The 24,678-nt window shown below is 41.2% G+C and overlaps 2 protein-coding genes and 1 pseudogene across 3 annotated transcripts; 2 read left to right on the top strand and 1 right to left on the bottom strand.

Moving 5' to 3' along the window:
* The first annotated feature begins 720 nt into the window (after positions 1-720).
* LOC137733336 (uncharacterized) lies at positions 721-1,534 on the top strand. The gene is made up of 4 exons (XM_088697434.1): positions 721-840; positions 956-1,039; positions 1,131-1,238; positions 1,325-1,534. Exons 1-4 carry the CDS (start codon positions 721-723, stop codon positions 1,532-1,534), a joined length of 522 nt encoding a protein of 173 aa, XP_088553560.1.
* Positions 1,535-1,721: 187 nt separating this feature from the next.
* On the bottom strand, positions 1,722-6,940 carry LOC137735544 (AP3-complex subunit beta-A-like; annotated as a pseudogene). The gene is made up of 11 exons (XR_015964082.1): positions 6,572-6,940; positions 6,377-6,453; positions 5,895-6,271; positions 5,160-5,783; positions 4,811-4,984; positions 4,406-4,532; positions 4,215-4,324; positions 3,860-4,060; positions 2,800-3,773; positions 2,390-2,659; positions 1,722-2,259 (listed from the first exon to the last, which is right to left on the bottom strand). The product of XR_015964082.1 is annotated as an AP3-complex subunit beta-A-like (transcript).
* A 2,536-nt stretch (positions 6,941-9,476) lies between these two features.
* LOC137734607 (protein INVOLVED IN DE NOVO 2) lies at positions 9,477-14,667 on the top strand. The gene is made up of 8 exons (XM_068473846.2): positions 9,477-9,854; positions 10,767-11,713; positions 11,991-12,172; positions 12,499-12,588; positions 12,686-12,973; positions 13,257-13,466; positions 14,033-14,274; positions 14,376-14,667. The coding sequence occupies exons 2-7, from the start codon at positions 10,795-10,797 to the stop codon at positions 14,270-14,272; spliced, it is 1,929 nt and encodes a 642-aa protein (XP_068329947.1). The 5' UTR covers positions 9,477-9,854; positions 10,767-10,794; the 3' UTR covers positions 14,273-14,274; positions 14,376-14,667.
* Positions 14,668-24,678: the final 10,011 nt, after the last annotated feature.

The raw sequence follows: 24,678 nt of genomic DNA on the forward strand, positions 1-24,678 counted from the left end.
AGGATCGAAACTTAAGATTACTGAGTAGAAATGAGCGTTTCTCAATGTGTCCGTTCGTTACAAATAAATAATTATTGGTTGTGTGTTTGAACGGGAGAAACTGCTGAATTGTCAAGGAGGGTAAGTGGGAGAAGCAGGAACCAGGGCAATGGAGAAAATGATCTGAAACCAAATGAACTCTCAGAAGAACTTCTCAAGTGCCTTGTATGCATATTTCTTGAACTGTAACAAACATCACTGGACAAAGAGGGATCATCCGTTGTCCCAAAGCTTTCTCTCTCCTGCATGAACTCGAAAGGGCTCATTCCGAAGACCTCATCAGCCACAATTTTCTTCAACTACAACGCCTCGTCCAATGCCGACCCTTACTGCATATTGCCTAACTTAGCCGGCACTGTCAGGGACATTGGCCCGTATAAGAACTTTATCCAAATAAGCTGGTTCGATGTCAGCCGCTTGTCTGAGTGTTTGATGGAATCGAAAAGTTGAGGTCAATTACTTACTTGACCTACAAGCATTGTCAAAACTGGAAAGCATGGTTTTGATGACATTTTTTTTGTGAATTCAGGAATTTGATGCATCAGCTGTGTGATGTGGACCTCACTTTCTTGACCTACAAGCAAAAGTTGGCGTTCTGGATCAACATCTACAATGCCTGCATCATGCATGTACTGTAAGAGATCTTAAGCAACGTTTAGTAAAAGACCGAAAAATCCGAGAATGATATGTAATGGGAGGAGAGCTTCTATTTCTTACCAAATTTCAGGCATTTCTGGAACATGGGCTGCCTTCCACACAGGAGAAACTGCTGGCATTTATGAACAAGGTACACCAATTCTGGTATTCGTAGAAAAAAACGTAAAACTTTCAGTTGGGAGTGCAGATGGCTAAAAGATGAGTTTAGATTTATAGTTTTCAGATAATACTGAGACTAAATGATCCCGTTTTCGTCTAGGCTGCTCTGAATGTCGGAGGCAGAGTGCTGAATACTCTGGCTAGCATTTCATTCTCCGCCATCCATCTGAATCGAAACATGTACGTGAAACAGATATCAAAACTTGAGCTCTAACTGCACCCTCTCTTTTTTTCATATGTTTTTTTTCCTGATCAATTTACATCCCACTGGGTAGGGGCCTGCCTATGGGAAGGAAATGCTACTAAGGCATGCCTATGGTCTTGGATACCCTGAACCTTGCGTCACATTTGCCCTTTACCGCGGCAGTTGGTCCTCACCGGCAGTAAGTAGTGCCTAGCTCTCCCCTACTTTATTTCACAACATTTTTCTCCCTAAATTTGATGAAATTAAGCTCTGATGTGCGTGCAGCTAAGGGTTTACACCTCCGACGACATAGTCAATGAGTTAGAGAGAGCGAAACTGGAGTACTTGGAAGCTTCAGTGGAAGTCACAAGCAAGAAGAAAATTGTGGTGCCCAAGCTTCTTCAATGGCACATGCTCAATTTTGCAGACGGTATGGAATCATTGCTGGAATGGATTTACAGCCAACTGCCGCGGTCTGGTTCGCTGAAAAGATAGATAATCGAGTGCTTGAACGGAGAAACAAACTCTCCGATAAGCAAAATGGTGGAAGTCCAACCTTATGAATCCGAGTTCCGGTACTTGTTGCCATTGTGAGCCAAAATAACAAGAATTGCAGGATGGCATAGCGTAGCTTGAATGTCATCGATAAATCGCAACGTAGCTTGCTCATGCTAACGATTAATTACCGTGCAAAGAAATTAACTTGTGATTAGCTAATAACTTTTGTGCAATTCAGATGGATTTGAAGTACATCAACTTTTGTGTCCTAAAGCTTACAAATGGTACAGGCTGAGAATCAGGTAAAACACTTTCCGAGCGAAAGAAAATGAATTCGAGACAAATCCGCGAATAAGTATAATTACAAGTGGGCATGAGAGGGCTCAACTGAGAAATTTACGATCCTGTTCAGAAGATTCAACCCAAATACTGTTTCTTCACAGTTCACTTTAACTGATATTTCCAATGGTTCTGTACATCTACCTTCGACAGTAACGGTTATCAAGCAGGGGACAGAGGTGCTCAAAATCTTGCTGCTGAATCGTAAGCACAAACCTGTTGCATCATCAAGCTTCGCTGCAACTGGCAAATCAATGGATACAAGATGAAGATTTGCATTGCTAAGCATCTTCAATGCAAGACTTCGACAGATTACGAGAAATTTGTCTTCTACCAATGAACTGTCCTTGTCCAACTCCTTGATGTGATCAGTGAAGATGCACCTGTTGAAGAAAACACAACATTCAATATAGAATACACAGCAAAAGACCGAACGCGAAGGGTTGTTTTGGAAACTATGATAAATAAGTTAGAAATTTGTCTATATGACATTCGAAAAACAAGCCAGTTTACCTTCTTACGCATTCAAACATTCCACGCAGTTGAGACCCCTTATTTGTAAAGGCTTCAACATCCATAGGAAGAGCTTTTACAAAGTATCCAAAGTCAGGCCGCAATTTAATAGGATGCCTCTTGCCGTTACAATATAAGGTCAGTTTTAGAGGCAAGAGGTGGTGATGGAAGCGGACCTGGATGCTTCTTGTCATTGTCTGGCCAGGTTCCAGAGAAGTGATTTCTTCTATAGAAACCAGATTTGGCTCATTATTTTGAGGTATCGTAGAGCTGCGGTATCAAGATAATTGTAACAAAAGGTATATGATAACTGACATAACCAACATCCATCCAAGAATAAAATAAAATAAATTCAGAAGAAAACTGGAAATTTAGATTAGCATCATATCAGACAAGTACAGTTAAATTACCTTTCATCTGAAAACGAAGCTCGGTCCACAGAATCCTTGCCTGTGCCAGCCTCCTCGTCAACCAAAGTTACATCAGACATGGTCTCCTTTGAACAGTTCTTGAAGGAAACTTCTATACATATAAATCGAGGAGAGATACTTGATATCTCAGATGAAAACGAATAGTCAACCTTTAAGCCATTTCCATTCACAGGGTCCAAGAGTGGATAGCTTTTACGTCTAAATTGACCTCCGAGGTCCCCGATGGAGATTCTTGCTGAATATGTACGGACTTGACTTTGTTCTGAAGTATTTGGGTTTGAAAAACCAGGTTGGTCATCTAACCATGATTCTAAAGCTCTATTTGACAATAATTCCCCAAAATCAGAAGCAGACTGAGAAGCTCCATTTTTCCTTTCATCTGAAAACTGAATCAACTGATGAGGATCATCATCACCTTCACTAACAGAACCAGCTTCTTCACTGCAATCACTGCCACTTGAATCCACATTAGAACGTTGCGAACTATAACTAGAAGCAACTTCCTCATCCACAGATTCAGAAGCTGAGTCCTCATTGTCTGTAACATATTGGTCACCATTAGTGACTGCCTCTCCAAATTCATTCAGTCTGGGGCCATCACTGCGCAAACTACAAGGCTTCGGGAGAGGTTCATACCCAGGAGCAGCACGAAGTACTATCTGCGATTAAGAGACAGGAAGGTAAAACCGGTGATCAATGGGCCCATGGGACACTGGTTTCTTTTGTTTTCCAAACAAGATTTCTGCCAGGAGACGTGAACTATCTTTATGTTGGGCCAGACAGTTGGTTTCCTCCTCCAAACCTTGAGAATCTAGATAAGTTGAAAGAAGTTTCTTTAAGAAATGAGCTCGGTCACGAACATCATAGTTTAAGTCGCATTGGGCCAGCTCCAACACATAGATTAAAACCATTTTGATTGTCAACAGGCCATTCCCTTTTGTCCCCAATAAAACCTACAGAACAGATCACCTCAACATTTAGAAACAAACATAATGATATTTGCCACATTTACTTAGAGAAGACCACCATGCAGTAGTACCTTAACAGCGGTATTACAAATCTGAAGCTTTGTTTCCACTTCTTCAGAAGCAAAGCACCGTGCATGATACTTGAGCACTGTAGCTAACATACTTGGGATGAGATCACCTAAAGAGTTATACTCCCCCACCATCCAAACAACCATAGCACGCGCAGCAGGCACCTTTATTGAAGTTAAACTTCAAACCAATTGAATAATAACCTTGAAAAGGCATAAAAGTCCGTTAATAAATGCCCAAAAAAACCCAAAAAACGAAAGACAAGGTAACAAAGAATCGCATACTACACTAGTAAATCCCGAATATGCCCTGACTACACATCTAATGGCAGCAACTCAGCAAAAATTTTGAAAATACCTTTTCATGACTGGGTGGATCTTGCTGAATGATTGACTTTATGGACATTATTGCTTGAATCAATATATCTGCTTCAGCATCCACAGACCCAAACTCACCTGTTGTAAGTTCTGCAAAATTAGATAATAATTCAGAAATCAAAAAGCAAAGTTTTTTCAACTTCTACACACAACAGATAGTTAGTCACAGACGCTGTCTGGTCAAAGCCAATAGAAACTCCAAGCATGGATTTGACATTTCTGGAAGTCTTTGAGCACATATTCCAATTCTAGCAACAGTGTCAGTGGCAAATCTCCTGTCTGGGTCTCTAATATAACCCTAGCAACAAACAAAAACAATAAGCAAAGCTTACATGCCTTTCATTTTATAAATTTTAACAATCATAAAAGTTTGCAATTCTCAAATAAAGTCGATGATGCATGGTGAAGTCTGAAAGCCAACTACGCAACTAATAAATCAAACATAAGGACTGAAAAACTTAAAATACACCATCCACACACATGCACTTAAAGTATGAAAAATCTAGTATACATGAGTCTCTGTCGTAAGAGGAAAGGCAAAATATAATTTCTTCAGGAAAAAAAAAAAAAAAAAACCTGAAATTCTTTGAGTATAAATTAAATTGATGAATCTGTAGCGATGTAAGCCAGTATATCCAGTTTCAAAGCTTTAATTTGATATGAATCCGAAGCACATATAAAGAAATCTTCAAAGTATGGAGAGAAGAGTGAAGTAATTGCTTTGGCCAACACTTGAATGTTACATAAAACCTGCACTGGTCAATCAATACAACAATCCTCACCATCTTACCAACTGTAAACAAAAGAATTTTTATGAAATCTCAACAATATATGAGTTCAAGCGGTCACGTGCATGCATCAATAAATTAAAGAGTACTTCAATGTTACATACAAACCAATTAAATTGTAAGGAAATGTTAACTACCACGTATTTTGAGGCATTAGAATATCTTAGGACGAACAATAGTGGCTTAACGATTCTTTTCAAATCCTCCACCGGCGCCATAATCCAATGTACACCAGCAGCTGCTAGTACAACTGCACTATTATTACTCCACAACAATGGCAATGTACATTGCAGCAGGATCTTCACATCATCATTATTCTTTCCAGATGTCAAACTAGCATAATTAAATTCAGAGGAATCTTTATTCATGAAACTTAATCGCGATAAATATTCAGCTGGTCCTTCAATATAACAATGGGACACAGCATTTGTTAATTCAGACTCATAAAGATCATTACTGTTGCCATTGTCATCCAACGCAGAGTTGGTATCTGAGCAATCCTTTTCAGATCGATGATTCCAAGTTCCATGCAAAGAAAACATAATGGATTCCTTTACAAGCCCATGTCTTGCAACTACATATCTCAAAAGGATTCCAATTAAGACTATTTTACCCCATTCTTCCACATCGGGAAGAACCTCACGTAACCTTTTATAATTCCTTCCAATCAGTGACAAATTATTTGGACAAACAGAAGAGAAAGCAGCAGCAGCAGCTCCAACGACACAAGGGGAAGAGTCATTCAACAATATTCCAATAATCTGAAAAAGAAGACCATTATATGAGAGAATAGCCAGCAGATCATATGATTGAATCAAATGAACATCAACATCTTAATGATATGAACTAAAAATACAACACCAAAATCAAACCTCTTCAATCCCCACAGTATTCTCCTCCAGGCGCAAATTGTGCAGCTTAGGAAGCGCATTGGCCGCACATTTTCTAACATACACATACGGATCTCTAGCACATTTTCCTGCCGCAACAAGAACCAATGGTGCAATAACGTGTAGCCGGATTCCCGCCATTGTTCTCAGTGCCCACGCCCTCACCAACGGCCGCACATTTTATAACATACACATACGGATCTCTAGCACATTTTCCTGCCGCAACAAGAACCAAAGGTGCAATAACGTGTAGCCGGATTCCCACCATTGTTCTTAGTGCCCACGCCCTCACCAACGGATTCAGATCCCCTAAATCCTTCTGAAAATAATTAATCGACAGCAATGCTTCGTTCGGACACCTGAATTCAAGTAAACATCAAAATTTCGAAAGCAACAGCAAAAAAATTAGCTCAAAATTTGAGTAAAGATTCAAATGAAATCAAAGAGTATTGAATTCAGCTTACATTTGAGCATAATGCAACAAATACAAGTAAACGAGCTTCTTCACTTCCAACGACTGCGACGCTACGTTCTTCACAACCTGCGATTCCAATTCAACCGAAACGAAATTCAAATTATAAAATTGATTGCTCCGATTTTTCAAATTATATATCAATTTTTCGGATTCGAATTCGACAGTGATGAAGTTGGAGAGGGACCTGAGGGAGGAAATTGGAGACTTCGAATCCCTGGGCGATGAGAGCGAGCAATCGTTTGAGAGCCTCGGACTTCTCGGAGTCGAAACTGCTGTCGAGAAGAGGAGCAATGCTGACGTCGTCGGGATCGTCGTAGAGGTGGGCGTCGGTGCCGATCCGGAACACCATTGTCGACGCCTTGCTTAGAGACTCCGCCGTTGCTCCGAATTGATTGAACATCTTCATCCACGGTTTTCTGGTGCTCCTGAAAGCTCACTCGTCTCTGTGAGCGTGTCTGCGAAGGCGACCTGGCAAATGGGTCGGATCCGGCGCGTTAAATTTTATTAGCGGGTTGATGCGCGCCTAACCGATCAGCTGAAACAGTAAATATTGAATTTTTTTAGTGAACATTAGAACTGGTTCTTGACTTGCACTTTAGTTTAATTTCCACGTCTCTCAACTAAAAATTTATTAATTGAGATCAAATTTAATAAAATGTATAGTATTAGTCTTTTTCGTTAGCTAAAAGTTTTACTAACGGACTAATGTTGCACATTTTGTTAAATTCACCGATTTTAATTAACGAATTTTAATTGAGGGGCGAAACCTAAAGTGTAAATTCAAGGACTAATTCTATATTATATTTTTAGTAGAGTGATAGGGTCATTAGGTTAAATACTCAGTTGTTAGGAGGAATTTGTGACAATCGAATCCACATCATGATTGTTTTTAGCAACTGCGATTAAACGTCATTTATAATAAATATTAAGTGTTACTATGTCAGTCATATGTTATATTTCTCACTCACTCTATATTTCTAATATGGAGTAAATTGTAGCAATGGTTCCTCAACTAAAAATCAATTACCGTTGGTCCATCAACTCATCAAAACGTGCAGCTATGATTCTTTTTGTCAACTCTGTTAGAACTTCCGTCAAAATGAGTCACATATGTATTAATGGTCCATCAACTTTAATCCAACTAGAGAAACGATCTCTCAACTTTAATCCAATTGGAGCAATGGTCCCCCAACTTTAACCCAATTGTAACAATGGTCCTACCAATATAACTCATATTTACAGAATTCTGACGAAGTTGACGAAAATAAACATAGTAACATGTTTTGATGAGTTGAGGGACCAATGGTTATGGATTTTTAGTTGAGAGACCATTGCTCCAATTTGTTAAAGTTGAGGGACCATTACTACAATTTACTCTTCCAATATGAGAAGCAATAACCTATAAGCAACATTTGCACTCCACCCATCCACAACGTAAGTGTTTCAATACACGAAAATTTAAGTATGTAAAGGTCACATCTCGTGTGTCGATGTAAAAAAACCAAACATTGACTACTAGACGTTAAATTCGCACGTGCATGGTTTAATAAACTGATTAAGGAGAGAAAAAATGTGTTGCAAGTGAAACGCAAAGATGTCAAACGCGTGAGTCAATCACGAGTTACTTGTACTTGTCTGACAAAGTTAGAAAACAGCAAACCTAGAACGCACATAACGTATCTTTTTTACTATAGTACTTGCTCTCTCTCATCCGCTGTGAAAAAAATAAATGACTTGAACTCTTTTTTACAGCAACGATCACATTTGATCGGAAACTAAAATTACACACATCATAATTATATACAAACAATGAGTAAATCAACTTTGAATCCAATATATTATACATACATCTTTGTCATTAGAACAAAACTATTTACTTCAATTCGACATGAAAATGGGATGCGAAAGAGGTTTTGCATCCCCTACTAGAAATGCTCTAATTAGGGGCTCACTTAATCCTTCCCACACCATTTCCATTGCTAATACACGTATGGATGGCAATAGAGCGGGTTGGGCTCGGACGTTCCACCCTGCATCTAAACTCGTTTATCCAAATCCGAAGTCATAGAATTCCCGCCACTTCGTATTACGGTTTAATGATATTCTTCTTCACTTGTAAGTGAGAGGTCTTAAGTTTAATTCTCTTCAAAGACGAATTTGAATCATATTATTGCTAGCCTACTGTGAAACTTAGCTTACTTCCCCACTCCCTTAATGTAGATAATATCATTTGTTAAAATAAAATAAAAAATTTGTAGAATCCTCAAACGAGTTTTCCTTGTAACTAAACTCGTCGGATAATAGATTTTCCATATAATAACGGGTTTTCCATTACAAATTTACAATAATTATATATTGTATATCTATTTAAATTAATTAAATAGAGGATTTTAGATAAAAATAAAATAAAATAGACTACTGATGTTAATACAATTGATATAATGCATGAATAATATTAAATATCTTCTTTATCATAAAAATATTTATACATTTAATAATTAATAAGCATCATATAAATCATAATGAATAATAATAAAAATATGATTTGATAATTCGCTTCCCCATATAATAAATATTTATAAATTTTTATTAAAAGATGAAAACGATTCAGTTTCAAGTATGAGTGTGGGGTGGATACCTCAATAACTATAATTGAACTTGAAATCGAAAAATTTACACAACGGTTATTCATAACCGTGAAACATCCAAAATTTAATCTTCAAAACCGAACTGTTCGGAACAATTACCTGTGTAAATTAGATTTGACGGTTTAAATAATTTTATTAAATTATTTCTAAAATTTTATCAAAATAAATTATTTCTAAAATTGTGTAAAACAACAACAATGAAATGCCATAGAGAGAAATGCTAAGGCCTAAAATGGAACCCTCATTTTGTTCCCGAAAAAAGAAACGAAAAAAAAAAGATGAGACATGTTATTAACTATCTGACACTTCAAAGTTTAACGATAATTTTCAAACAAATATTATAAAACATTATACATAAAATTTATAAAAAAAATCCCATTTTGAGAGCATTGCATTTCTGATGACATAGATTAAAGAGAAATCCACCTGAGCTAGCTAATTAAACATGTCAGGAAAATTAACAGATTGGAAAAGACATGTCCCCACGGGACCCCATCAAAATTTACCCCGAATCCATAAATTTTATCTCGGAAATCCATAAATTTTCGCCAACTTTCATAACTTTTACCAACTCATCTCATCACTCCCGATTCAGTCAAAGGGTCGTTGACGTCTCCAACTTCATACATTTGTCGCCTTCTCGATGTTCTCACTTGTCACGCACACCACAGTGCTCCAATTACCAATGTCCTCTTTCGCTTTTAAGTTTTATGGCCTCTTCTGAGCACTGAGCTGCTGCGAATCTCTCAGGGCCCTGCCCCCAATTCTTCTTCCCCCGCAAACCCTAATTTTGGAGCTCAGGAGCTCCGATTTCCGCAGGTCAATCTCTCTCTCTCTCTACAATTTAGCTGATCGCTGTTGGGTTTGCTTGTTCCGCTACATGCACGTGCTTGTTTGGTTGAAATGTTGAATTTACAGCATGCATTGTTAATTTTGGGTTCGAGTTTTGGAGCTTCAGTCTCCGTTTTGTTCTGTGTTTTCACTGATCTGCGGCATCTGCTTGTATAATTTGTGTGTGTGTGTGTGTTTGGTTGCAGGAATAACAATTAGGACACTATTTATGTACTGTTTTCTTTCAATTTTTGACGATTTTCCTTTTCGAGTTTTTATGATTTTTTGGGCTTTGTGTGAATTTTGTGTACAATGCGGTTTCATATAGCAAGATGTTTCTTTTAAGGTAAAAATGGATTTTAATTTGGAAATTGTCTTATGAGTGATTTTACAGTAGAGAAATGAGGAATGATGCGGAGACCGAACCCGAATTCTATATATAGAGCTTTCACTACTGTACATGGGCCAAACTTGTGAAACCCTAAGCCTTAATTTGTGGGATTTCTTCATGTATCTTGAATGTTGGTTATGCATGTCCTTTCTTTTTATGGGTTCGATCTTTCAGCTTGTAACCTGTAACTTGTAAGTTGCTGTTAATTTTGAAACCCCTTGATTCTCTGCTTCAGGGAACAACAAATTTACCCATATGCCTTTCTTTTCCATGAACTGTTTTGGGGACATTTATGTTGGGTTTTTTAGTGCAAATATTGTTAAGTTCGAAAGAAATTAGATTAACAGTATCCTGAACTCTCCAAACTGAACAGCGGCAACTAAACACTTGCTTTTTCACTTTAACCGCGGCTGCACATGTTCATCTTGCCAGAAAATGAACTATTCAAAATCATCGAATTCACATAATAATGACTAGTGACATTGATATTTCGTATTTTCCGTTTTCAGGGTTTAGTGCTCTTTAAGTACCGTTCAAATGGGGAGCGTGGCAGATCATAGCTCTGAAGATGATACGGATATGAGCGAAACAGAACTGGATGAGGAGGTAGAAGAATATTATGAAGAGCTGAAGAATGGAAAATACAGTGTGAGAAGCTCAGATGGGAGATACACTTGCCCTTTCTGCCCGAGTAAGAAAAAGCGGGATTTTGTTCTCAAGGAACTTCTCCAACATGCTTCTGGGGTGGGAAAGAGTACTTCAGATAAGAGAAGCACAGAAGAAAAGGCTAAACACTTAGCTGTGGTGAAATATTTGGAAAAAGATCTAGCAGCTGAAGGTGGTCCATCTAAACCTGTGGCTGAAGAACCACCAATTGATTGTGACCAGGATGAAAAGTTGGTGTGGCCTTGGACAGGGGTTGTGGTTAATATTCCAACCAGACGGGCCAATGATGGGCGATATGTCGGAGAAAGTGGATCGAAACTGAGAGATGAGCTAAAAAGGAGGGGATTCAATCCCTTAAGGGTGCACCCTTTATGGAATTATCGGGGTCACTCAGGAAGTGCCGTTGTAGAGTTTAGGAAAGATTGGCCTGGTTATGTTAATGCCATGTCATTTGAGAAGGCTTATGATGTAGACCATCATGGAAAAAAGGACTGGGAGGCTAATAGTGACCAAAAATCTGGACTTTATGCCTGGGTTGCTCGTTCAGATGACTATAAAGCTTCCAACATTGTCGGAGAACACCTCCGCAAGATTGGAGACCTCAAATCAATTTCTGAAATTACGGAGGAAGAAGCCAGGAAGCAGGATAGACTAGTAACTAATCTTAACAACATCATTGAGGTCAAGTACAAAGACTTGGAAGAGATGGAGCTGAAATGTAGTGAAACTACGAATTCCATTAAGAGCGTAATCACAGAGAAAGAAAAGATCGTTCAGACTTATAATGAAGGTAAGATTTAGTTTTATTTATTCAAAAAATGGAAGAGTGCTACTTATCAAATGAAAGAATGAGTTTATATTTTTTTTGGCTTGCATTTCTGATTCCTCATTAGAGTTGAATCCGGAGTATCTATTTATATTCTATTTCTGCAGCTGTACAGTGGCTGTATGATTTGCATAAAGTGGCTTGGTTTTCACCATTTTGGGTTTATTATATTTCATTATCATTTTCTACTGGTATGATGCTGTAGCGACCTTAATTCATGCCATGCATTTTGTTTTGATAGAGATTAAAAAGATACAAACAAGTGCTCGGGATCACTTTCAGAGGATTTTTGGCGACCATGAAAAACTGAAGTTGCAACTCGAAACTCAAAAGAAAGAGCTAGAGTCCCGCATAGAAGAAATGGAGAAGCGTGCGGTTGCCAACGAAGATGAAAGTAGGAAGCTTGCTGAGGAGATTGAAAAGGTTTACTAACTTGTGCTTCATTGTTGCACATGTTGTCTTAGATTTCATGATTCAATTCTTACATAAAATTTATGAATATTAATGGGATGGAAACTAGTTTGTTGAATGTTACTAAAAATTAGCATGCTATTCAAGTGTCATCAAATCGGATCATGAATAATTTGGGCTTTATGCACTTGTGTTTAATTTTTTTACAGTGTGTGATGTTTTTGTCTTGGTTACGTTTCGATTGCAACATGAGTTGCATTTATTTGTAGTCACTGTTGTTGAAGCCTTGAAGGATGGTTTCGAACACTTGATAACAGCGATGTTGTTTGTTCTTGTAGAATTCCATTAAAAATAGTTCACTTCACTTGGCTTCTATGGAGCAACTGAAGGCTAATGCAAATTTATTGAAACTGGCCGAAGATCAAAAGGTTTGTTGGCTAGTTTTAAGGGCTTAAAAATGATCTGAATGTTATTTATAGATTTCAGAGAAGATCTTTGATGTATGTGACAACCATTTTGATCCAGAGGCAAAAGGAACAGCTCCACAATAAAATAATTAAACTGCAACAGCAACTGGATACAAAGCAAACTCTTGAATTGGAAATTGAGCAACTAAGAGTGAATTTAAATGTTGTAAGGCGCATGGGAGATGACGGTGATGTTGAAGTGCTGAAAAAGGTGGACAACATGATCAAAGGCTTGAGAGAAAAGGAAGAATCACTAGACGACTTAGAAGCTTTAAATCAAACTTTAATTGTAAAGGAGCGCAAGAGCAATGATGAGCTGCAGGAAGCCCGAAGGGAATTGATTAATGTAAGTTTTTTTCTGTTTGATTTTTAATATAAATGTTGCTCAGTTACTATTCTTTATAATAAAAAAGACGTCTGACATTTCAGATGATCTTACAAGAATTCAGGATGTAATTATGTGTCCTTACTTGTATGTTTGCAAAAACTGGTTGATATTTGACTGAAATTGGGATCTTCAGTTTTGTACTGTAATGTGGAATATGACCCTTTGTGCATCAGATATTTCTTAAAGTTCTGTTCTTAGTTTCTTATGCTTATGATAAGCTATTAATATTCTTAATCTGCAGGGATTGAAGGAAATATCAAGTAGTGCACATATTGGTGTTAGGAGAATGGGTGAGCTTGACAGTAAACCGTTCCAAGAAGTAATGAAGAGAAAGTATAATGAGGAAGAAGCAGAAGAGAAAGCAACGGAGCTGTGCTCCTTGTGGGAAGAATACCTCAAGGACCCAGAATGGCATCCTTTCAAAGTTACTACGGTTGATGGGAAACATAAGGTACTTTCTTATATCATTATTTCTCTGTGTTCGGGTTATTTTGCTGTTTTTCTTAGCACAAGAAAGCATCTGACGAAAAAAGTATCCAATATGTTGACATAATTAAAATATTTCTTAGATTGAAGTAGTTTGGCTATCCCTGTGAGTTACTTAAAAAACTAGTTGTGCAAAATATGTGATTGTGGTGGCAAAATCCTTTCCCAGTGGTGTAGCTGATGTTCATCAAATATGATCTTCACTCACATGCTTAATTGGTTTTTGTTTTAATGTCATTTATAATTTCTGGTTGGAAATGGACTCTCCGCTGTCTTAACGCATTATGCATTACAATGTGAGCATATATCAATTACTTTTGTTGATAAATCTGCCTTGAGAGCAAAGATATTTGCAGCGTTATTTCACATACAAAAAAATGTCCGCATAAATTTGGGTCTTATGCTATTATTGAATCGTCTAATTCTTTTAATCATATTCTAATGGATCTCAGTGCTTTTCCTTGTGAATCATTGGCACTTGCTCGCTGTCCCCTTTGCTTCCTTTTCACTAGTTTATGTTTTTATGTTCAGGAAGTTATATCCATTGAGGATGAAAAATTGAAAGATTTGATGAAAGAACTGGGTGAGGAAGTGTACAATGCTGTAACATCAGCTTTAACAGAGATCAATGAATACAACCCTAGTGGGAGGTACATAACGTCGGAATTGTGGAACTATAAGGAGGGACGAAGGGCTTCACTAAAGGAAGGTGTTACATTTATTCTGAATCAGTGGAAAACAAAGAAGCGGCGGATGGAGCTGGAATACTGAAGGTCAGTATTCGATGTTTGTAATAGCTTTTCTAACGATTTGACATAAATTTATTAGTCTAATTGATGATTGATTTGCGTATTTTCCATTTCTGTTTCTGCAGTTCCCTCTGGCCAGCTTAATGGATCATCCTCCCTAACACAGATTTGCTGAATAAGTGGTTAACCTGAAGGAGGACTCTGCCTTTAGATGTATTTGTTTTCGTTGTTCGTGAACTTTGCACTTCAAATAAAGGTCTGTATGTGGACAGTACCCAACTTATTATTCAAACTCTCAGGGAACAGAACCATTTCATCACTTCACCTCCATAAAAATTTGTTGCTGAGAGCGAACTGTCGGTATCTGACTTTGGGTGTATCAGTATTTGACAATGTACAATACTACTGCAAGCTTTTGTCTATCAATTGCTACCTGAATCTTGATGCTAGTCCCATGGACTTCAAGTCTTCGGGTCGAGAAAAACTAGCCTGTAATGGGGTGTATACACCTTGTTTTTCGCTCTCCTTGCGGAGAAATGTATACACCTTACAAGACAAGGTTTTCTCCATCTGATTGTACTTGAATCAGTTTTCTTTGTTGGTTAATGACTAGCTGAAAATAGCAAAAGGGTACGAGCTGATAAAAATTTATCAGCCAGTCGTACGCATAAATTGCTAACCATGTAGTAGTCTTTTTTTATTTTTTTATTTTTTTTATTTTTTTGGAGTTAACTGGAAATTCATTAACCAAGGCAAAAGCCAAAGAGTGCAGGAAAGCCACGAAGGACTAACAACCACAAACATTGAGAAAGCAAGGAGGACAAAGAAATACAAGACGCAGCTGGGCCTCGGCGAATACGTCAAATCCAACACTTTCCAAGCCACCTACAACCTCCGAGGGGGGCAAGGATGGAGGTCTAGCAACCCACAGAGTTGCACATCCAAGACTAGGTGCACACTTGAAAAGATTTCCCCAACTCCAGGACACAGCTTCGAATAGGAAGAACTTCTCAAGGAGTGCACTCCAAGCCCGCCACCAAGGATGTGATGACCAGTTTGGAATCCGATTCCACAAAAATTTGATGGAAATTCCTCTGGCGAGCAAGAGCACAACCCGGAGAAGCTAAGCAGGAAAACACGACAAGGGAAAGAGCCCTCGATCTTTCCATCTCACTCCCGAAGTCAACGCTCCCAATCCGGAGAAGCTAAGCAGCAAAAGTAGAGATAGAGGCTCGGTCCACCCAAATACCTAGGGGACCTCCAAACCACACAGTCTCAACTCAAGGGCAAATGAGGAGAAGGTGTTCAACTGACTCATCATGCTCGCCCCAAATTGGGCAAGTGGGGGAGGAGGTGCAACGACGTCGAAAAAGATTTCGATAGGTTGCAATAGCTCCTCGAGCCCTTCGCCACAAAAAGTTCCTCAGCTTGGGAGGTTCCACAAGGCCTCAAATATATCTTCCAAACTTGTGGGTCCGTTCCAACATTGGCAACACGCTACGGATGTTGACCCAACGATATCCCGATTTAACGGTATACTTTCCATTCCTTTCCGTCCGCCAAATAAGGTGGTCCGGTCTCGCAGGGTCACCAAAATGAGAGAGAACCTTCGATCGCCGTTCTATCCAACGTCGAAATAACATTGGAGATTGGACTCAAATCCCAAATCCCCGCGTCCTGATTAATGATTGAGTCAACAGTCTGATCCAAGTCCATCGAGCCATCGTCAGTGGGAATAAGATGACCAGTTGGTATATTCGGGACCCAAACATCCCTCCAAAGGCGGACCGTTGGCCACTTAGGACTTGCCAATGAGCACCCTTAAGAATAAGATCCCTTCCATCCAAAAGACTCGACCAAATTCAGGAGGAACGGCCCCCTCGCTTCGCCCCAAGAATGAGGAATGAGGAATGAGGAAAGTACCAATCCTTTAGTTAGTACAAATAAAAACGGAGAACTTGTTTACTCATCAATTAATCATTCCGAGGTTCCGAGCTCACGTTCACGTTATGCATTCGAGGTCGTGAGTTTGATGTTCAATAATCATTATCTTTTGGGATTTGGATCTCATTCGGATCCAAATTATGGAGATCTTAGGATCCTCATATCTTAGCTATTCATCGTGTGGTAATAAATTATTTAACTTTTTTCTATTTAAAATTAAACACAAATAGTACCTGATAAAAACTAACCATACGATATACGATAAACTATTAAGATGTGAGAATCCCTAAGATCCTTACATAGTTGATCCAAAGAGGAGCCTCTTCCTATCTTTTGTTGTACAATAAAGTGCAAACAAAAGTAAAATAAAAATAATAATTCAGTCAAACTGAACGCGAGAGAGAATGCTGCAAACGACGTCGCCCAACATGGGAAAATTCTTTTCTGAAGGGCGCCAACTTTCCTGATGCAGAACGACGCCGTTTTCCTTTTCCACTCTGCAAAATTAACCCTAGTGCTATATATATATTCGCGTTCTGTCTACTGAAAGCCTCAGATCTCCATCGCCTACATCTTCTGTAAAAAAATTAGGGCTGTGATTAGAAAGAGAGAGGCTTGAGCGGCGGTTCCTCCAGACAGACGCTGGAAAACCTAATGGTCAGAAGTTTCAAGGAGATCAAAGAGAGAGCAGAACACTCGCCGCCGCTTTTCATCCGAATTGCAGGCTTTTGGCGTCTCTGCCGAAACTTTTGCGCTCCTCGACTCTTTGTACCCAATTGGGTTCGACCCGCAATGACAGGCCATCCAATTCTATACACTTGATATGAGCCCCCCCAGCCCCAGCCCCCTTTTTTCGGTACAGAGGGATTTTTAATTTTTAATTTTTAATTTTTAATTTTAGGGTTTTTTGTGTGTGTGATTTGAGGGTTTTGGGAATATATGGCACTTGTTGGGTTTTTCAGAGGAAGCGATTTTGATTTGCTTTCTCGCGGAGACCAATGGTGCTTACAGTGAAGGCCCGATTCGCACCGTTTCGGTGGGAGTCGGGCAGCGGCCAGACAACCGTAGTGATGGTATCCACAGATGGCGGGTTCTCTCTGTCCCGTTTTTCTACTAAATTCCATCTCACATTTTCTTATATATCAATTAATTTTTCCAAATTTTGTTTTTTATTTGTTATTTTTTTATTGAAAATTGAAATATAATTATCTAATTAAGGGTTCTATATTACGTTTTATCATTGGTTGATTTTTGAGTTTTGGATTGGACATGATGATTAAAGACCTGGACTGCTTGAACATGATGATTAATGACCCTAAACCCTGTTTTATTAAACAAATCATAAAACCTAAACAATAATAAATCTGAAACAAAGGAGAACAATTCCCCCAAGAGATAGAAGGACTTGCTTCATGAGGATTCAAGGACTTGAAAATAATTATTAAGGATAAATCGTGGATGATAAGATGGAGAAAAACTTGCATGAAACGGACGGCATTAGGGTGTGGAAAAGTGAGAAAATTGTGCTGAAATTTTCAGCTGGCTTAAAACCCAAGACAATGAACAATTGATCTGGAACTGAAGTAAGAACTGACTATTGGGTTCAATTCAATCTATTGCTTTGGGACGGAAAAGGATCCTAGCCGGATCATTTTTCTAAAGATCCCGTGATCGTTCCCGTTCATCGTATATCGTGCGGTCAAAAATCATTTGAAAATTTAAAATTTAAAATTAAATATAAATAATATTTAACAAAAACTGACTGCACGATGTACAATGAACGATCACGATATACTGCTCTTCTCCGTTCATCTAAGTTCCTCTCCAAAACTTGAGAAAGTTGCAATCAACTGAATTAAAAAATTTACCAAGTTATATGACTATGGAACCTAATCCAACCTGATGTGGAACCAAGTTATATAGACTTCAACACAACGAATCCAACAATAGTAGAGCATGCAGAAAAGTAGTCAACAGTTTTCAGTTTAGTGGTGTGTGAAAGAAAGAAACTTGGCTTAGACTGCTTGACCACGTAGCATGTCCGACAATCAAATATCGACATATCATGGATATTATTGATAGCATTGTGTTTGGGCCTAAAATATTATTGCTGGGCCGAGCAGCAGGATGCGCTCGGCCCAAGGTGATGACAAATAATATGGGCCGAATAATAAGGCCCGGGCCAGCTGGCAGGGTCAGCCAAATCCTAAAAAGTCCAGATAAATAGAAAGGTCGAGGAAGTCCTGGTACAACTAGGATTCTCGACCAGCAAGGAATGAAGTCCCGAAAAGAAGGAAAATTCAGAATCCCAGTGGGAGTAGGTTTGTTCGAGGAAGAGGCGAAGTGGGACAAGGACTCCCAATCCAAATCGGAGTCGGATTCAAGGAATGGGGCACTATAAATACAAGAAATCATGCAAACGGAGAGGGACCTTCAACTCAGCATACAATTGCCCTGCGCAAAACCTCTCAATCACCTTGAGATTTTTCCTTTTCTTTTTCCTGCCGACACACCTTCAGTTTGGATAAACAGCACTGTGGAAGCAACCGGCGAGCACCTTCAGTTTGGATAAACAGCACTGCTGCCGCAGAATCAGCCGACCAAGAAGCATCTTCAGTTTGGATAAACAGCACTGCGTCGAGGCCGACCGATTATCTATCCAAGTCTCGGTCGAGGAAGGTTTTCGAACCTTTGTTGGCAGAGGTCACCTTACTAAGCTTTCTCGGCATAGTCAGGTGTTACGAATTACATTGCTCGGCGTACTGGTTGCCGAGTGGTTTTATGATTGGATACTCACAGGTGAGTTTCAGGGTTCGGCATTCCGACGGCCGAACTACGTTTACCATCAAGACATATATCACGTTCGAGTACCTGTGCCCATACACCTTGGTCTCGATTCGACGTGCTTATACTCTCACGAATATAATCACAGTGACCGAATCAGGCTCGGACGATTTGTGAACTCCGCAGAAGTAGCAGCCTTGTCTTCAGGCTGTAGAACCCAGAGACCGAGAGTGTTCCTTCCTCGGTCGCAATCGCAAGTTAAAGAAGTCAGCAACGCGCTCAAAGCTACATCAACAGATTTTACTCCTCGGCCAGGCTCGGCCGACGAGTTGGCACGCCCCGCATTCGACCGAAGGACGTAGTTAGCTTATTAGTTACTCGGCCTGCGCGCCACGTAGGTTTTGTAATTTTTAGGATCAACATTTTGGCACGCCCAGTGGGACCATTGTGCTAAACCTTCGGAGTTCATGACCATTGAGACACGGTCTACGAAGCAGAAAACAACCATGGGAAAGTCAACAACTGACTTGCCAGTGCAAGGCCTTGGGCAGGATTTGCATTCTACAAAAAATCCGATCATAATTGCGCCGCCCGAGGCCACTAGTATAACACGCCGGGAGAGTGAAGTCTGTCTCGGCGGACAACCTTACAACCCCACAGTCCCGAATCAAACAGCTGGAATGTTCATGGAAGGGATTGTAGAAGATTGTGATGACGATGGTGGAGAAGGTTCTGATCCACCAATTAGGACATTCCTTCGGAGACGACTGGATGAACAATATCGTCAGGTCGAGCAGTCGATTGGTCAGAAGATGAATGATTTGCTAGACGCAATACGTAGTAATAGCGATACACAGACCAGAATGCTTGAACTACTAGTCAGTAAAGCTTTCGAAGATGGCCAGGTCGGCCAACCGCGGCAGCTCCCGACGAATGTGCCCATACCAGCCGAGAGAGGGTCCGCTCGGCCACAACCAGTCCCCTTAGAAAGAAGAGGACCAGGGAATAGAGCCGAGGGACCAAGCCAGGGAGAAGAAGTCGCCTCCATAAACGTGACCGAAGTCCAGAGAATGATTGATTCGGCCCTAAAAAAAGGGCCGAAGTTTCCAAAATTCATTCACCCGTACCCGGCTTATGTGGAAAGGTTTGAATACCCACGAGGATTTAAGATCCCCGATTTCAGCCTCTTCGCCGGGGAATCATCATTATCCTCACTAGAACATGTGGCTCGGTTCACAGCGCAGTGTGGGGACGTCAATAGTGATTTTTACAAACTACGACTGTTTAACTTTTCACTGACAGGCTCAGCTTTCGCCTGGTACATTAATCTTCCACCCAACTCCGTGCAGAGTTGGGAAGAGTTGGTCGAAAAGTTCCATGAACAATTTTATCGGCCAGGGATGGAGATGTCCGTATCCTCCTTGGCCAGGATGGCTCAAGCATCTGATGAATCTCCAATGGAATACCTAACAAGGTTTAAATCGGCCAGGAATTGGTGCCGAGTGCCACTCCCCGAAGTAGAATTCGTCAGGATCGCCCTCAACGGATTAGACGTGGAATACAAAAAGAAGTTTCTGGGGGCAAATATTCGAGATATGTACGAACTTGCTCAACACGTCGAACAATATGAGTATCTGCTCCGAGAAGAGAAGATATCAAAGTCACCATCCCGGGGGACGTTGTATAAGAACCCCACGGTGAGCTATGCATCGGCCGAAAGTGAAGACCCTCAGTACGCTAGCGTGGATGCAGCTGAGATAATAATAGACAAACCCTATGTTTGCAAGGCTTTGGCACAAGTAAATACCAAAGACGCCAAAACACGTTTGACCGCCGAGGAAACGGCTAAGTCATCAAAAGTATACACTTTTGATATCACCAAAGCTGACGCAATTTTCGACCAATTATTGGCAGCAAAAATCATCAAGCTTCGGCCGGGGCATACTATCCCTAAGGCCGATGAATTAAAAGGAAAGATATACTGCAAATATCATAATTCTAATAAGCATGCAACCAATAATTGTGTTGTGTTCCGGGACACAATTCAAAGCTGGATTGAAAAAGGAAAGTTGAAATTTCCGGAAAAGATGGCGGTCGACGTTAATCCTTTCCCTTCAACAACGATTGGTATGGTGGATGCTCACCTTCCCAAAAACAAAGGGAAGGCCGAATATGTCCCAGTGCAGCATATCCGTCGACCAAATGGTCAAACAAGACTAAAGCTTGATATCTTTTCAAATGCACCACCAACGGAACAATCGGCGCAACCCGCCGATGAGCCGATGACAAGGTCAAAATCCGACGGAACTTGTGGATCGAAGGTGTTATGTGACCATTGTAAAACACCAGTGGAGCCTGGAAGGAAGATATCTTCAACACCACCTGCGGCCCCTACAACATCGTCGACAGGGTTAAGTCCACGGCATCAAGTGTTTGATCGACTCGGCCCACAAGTACGGCCGAAAGACCAGACCTCGGTCAGGCGGCGTCTGGATTTCGACGCACCTTTCTACAATGAGGATTATTACTCGCGCAATGCTAATAGTTCGGCCTCACCGGCCAATCGTAAAACTTTCAAACCACCAAGGACATCGGATCAACGCTGGTACAGTTACAATTCTCCGACTGGTTTGTATACGGCACTGTCCAAATCCCAAAAACGTCGTCGTCAACGGATAGATTGCATGGCTCGGCGACGAGGAGCACAGGCCAGCCCGGCCAATCAATGGCAACCAAAACAGGCCGTGGAAGATAGTAGCGAACGGCCAACCCCGACTATCATGACCGAGTTAGCCGAAGGGAAGAAAGTAGCGGAGGCTGATTTCGAAACCACCATTGAGGAGACTGAGAAACGTATTAAGATCCTTCTCCGGCCTGGGGAAACGAGAGCTCGTCTAGAGTACTTTACAAAAGAGGCCGAAAGGAAACTTTCTCCGTTACCACCGCGCGAGCCGCTTATCAAAATACGGCGCAACTTACACCCTCCGTTCCTCGGTGCATCCATGGAGTACATGCGAGAATTTCATAAGAAGTACTCCGCAAATGACTTGTACGGACTCCCCAAGGCATGTCAGGAAGCCCTCGACTTGGCGCTAACTTGCCCTGATGCCGAGCAAATTATCCAGAAAACTTCTGATCCAGCCATTAAAGCTAGGTTTCAACATATCCGGGAGGCTCGGGTCCTTGGCTTTGAGGTCGATCCTTATACAGATATCGACGCCGCCGAATTACCCTTTTCGCTCGAAGACCTTCAGCACTTACGATATCATTTCGAAGTCTTCTCGGCTGTATCGCTCTTCGGCCTCACGGCCGACGAGGAAAAACGGATAGCACGATTGGATACCTATTTAGACACAAGAAACGCCCGTATTGCATATGAAGAACGAGCCCGTGTAACAAAGGACCAACGAAAATCTTCGGCAGTACACATCGCCGAAGGAAATGGCTCACCCGCACTCGATTTGGTTCCCACGTCTCGGATACCGGCTTTTACCGAGGAACTCAAAAGTTTGATCGAAGATTTTCCGACGACTGCTACAGAGGATAGTTCTCCGGAAGACGACGACCATGACCCCATGGGCCCTTCGGTCCTCGAACATATGGAGATCAGTATGGTCCACGTCCTACCGGCTGAATTCCAACCGAGTACCCACCAGTCAAGTTTCTTGGACGGGGACGTAGTTGCCGAGGAAGCAACACAAGTAGACTTCGTCGCAAATGACGACGATAGAGAAAACCAGAGCGGGGACAACCTTAAAGCCGTTTTGGCCGAGCTATTTCCCCGCTCCCCCTCGGTTAATCTCCAACACCTGAAGCCGTTGTACGTCACGGCTCACATCGAAGGATTTCCCATTTCTAAAGTGTTTGTCGACTGTGGAGCCACAGTCAACATTATGCCGATATCCGTCATGAAGGCCTTACGTCGTTCTGATAATGAACTCATTCCATCAGGAATCACTATGAGCAGCTTTGTTGGTGACAAATCTCAGACCAAAGGGGTGCTCCCGTTGGAAGTTAGCATTGCCGGCCGTCAACACATGACGGCATTCTTTATCATTGATTCCAAGACCGATTATAACGCATTACTTGGCCGCGTCTGGATCCACCAAACCAGTTGCATTCCTTCCTCACTATACCAAGTCCTCATCTTTTGGGATGGCAAATCGGTCGTAGTCCACCCAGCCGATAACCAACCATTTGAAACCAACATGATTCAGGCTCGCTATTATGATGATCACGTCGGCTACATCACCCTCCAAGGCCTTAACGAGGATGGGCGGCCGACGAGAATTTCGGTACAAAAAGTGATTGAGGTCGGCGCCGAGACTGTCCAACAGGATTCGGCGAGACTTGGCTTGGCGAACTTGGTCATCAGTGCCGATGATTGAGCACACCACGCAAGAACGGCGTCAGGCCGCGGTTTCGTCTACAATGGAACGTCTGCTGGCCCATTGGTACGCCATTACCAAGCAACCACATTCTGGCATCAATTTGATCGAATTTCTGGCCGAAGCAGATAACAGCCCCGTTCTATCGTTCGATAAAGTTCAGGCTGCGCCGGCCGAACTCGAAGACCATCGACCTCAAGTCAAGGACCCGTTAGAGGAAGTTAACGTAGGCACGGCCGAGGATCCTCGAACATTATTTATTAGTGCGTTACTCCCACCGTCCATGAAGGTCGAACTCCGTAAGCTACTCCATGAGTTTAAAGATTGCTTTGCGTGGAGTTATCATGAAATGCCTGGCCTCGACCGAAACCTTGTAGAACATGAGCTACGTATCAAGGAGGGGTGTAAGCCTTTTCGACAACCTCCTCGCCGATTTTCAAACGAAGTACAACTCGGCATTAAGGAAGAATTAGTTCGGCTTCTGAAAGCCGGGTTTATTAGGACCGCTCGGTATGTCGAATGGTTGGCCAATATCGTCCCCGTTTTAAAGAAAAACGGTGCCCTTCGCATTTGCATCGATTTCCGTAATCTAAATCTGGCTACTCCCAAGGATGAATATACGATGCCGATTTCAGATTTATTAATTGATGCCGCAGCTAATCATGAACTGCTATCTTTTATGGACGGTCATGCGGGTTACAACCAGATTTTCATCGCCGAAGCTGACGTCCACAAGACGGCTTTCCGTTGCCCGGGGGCACTTGGTACTTACGAATGGGTAGTCATGCCTTTCGGCCTCAAGAATGCCGGCGCCACATACCAACGAGCCATGAATATGATCTTCCACGACTTAATCGGTACAATCGTCGAAGTTTATATCGATGATGTGGTCGTAAAATCCAAACGTCGTCAAACACACCTGGACGACCTAAGGCAAGCGTTCCTTCGCATGCGCAAAAACAACCTCAAGATGAACCCGGCCAAGTGTGATTTCGGTGTTTCGGCCGGTAATTTCCTAGGATTTTTGGTACACCATCGTGGCATCGAGGTCGATGAAAATAAAGCCCGCGCCATCATCAGCGCCCCACCTCCGACGACAAAGAAACAGCTCCAGTCGTTACTCGGGCAGATAAATTTCCTCCGGCGTTTCATCGCCAATTCGGCCGGTAAAATGAAGGCATTCTCTACGCTCCTTAAACTGAAGGAGACCGACCGATTTGAATGGCGCGAAGAGCATCAAACTGCGTTTACGCAGATCAAGGTGGCCCTTTCCACTCCACCAGTGCTCGTTCCACCTTGTCGCAACAAACCC

Source organism: Pyrus communis, chromosome 7 (assembly GCF_041283825.1).
Source record: "Pyrus communis isolate YQ-2024b chromosome 7, ASM4128382v1, whole genome shotgun sequence".
NCBI lineage: Eukaryota > Viridiplantae > Streptophyta > Magnoliopsida > Rosales > Rosaceae > Pyrus > Pyrus communis.

What these genes read in the sequence shown, in the direction of transcription:
- LOC137733336 (XM_088697434.1), top strand. Translation starts at nt 721, where the DNA reads ATGATATGTAATGGGAGGAGAGCTTCTATTTCTTACCAAATTTCAGGC. An exon ending in AACAAGGTACACCAATTCTG is followed by an intron (nt 841 to 955) that starts GTATTCGTAGAA and finishes GTTTTCGTCTAG; the next exon opens with GCTGCTCTGAATGTCGGAGG. An exon ending in GCAGTTGGTCCTCACCGGCA is followed by an intron (nt 1,239 to 1,324) that starts GTAAGTAGTGCC and finishes ATGTGCGTGCAG; the next exon opens with CTAAGGGTTTACACCTCCGA.
- LOC137734607 (XM_068473846.2), top strand. Translation starts at nt 10,795, where the DNA reads ATGGGGAGCGTGGCAGATCATAGCTCTGAAGATGATACGGATATGAGC. An exon ending in TTGCTGAGGAGATTGAAAAG is followed by an intron (nt 12,173 to 12,498) that starts GTTTACTAACTT and finishes TTGTTCTTGTAG; the next exon opens with AATTCCATTAAAAATAGTTC. An exon ending in AACTGGCCGAAGATCAAAAG is followed by an intron (nt 12,589 to 12,685) that starts GTTTGTTGGCTA and finishes ATTTTGATCCAG; the next exon opens with AGGCAAAAGGAACAGCTCCA.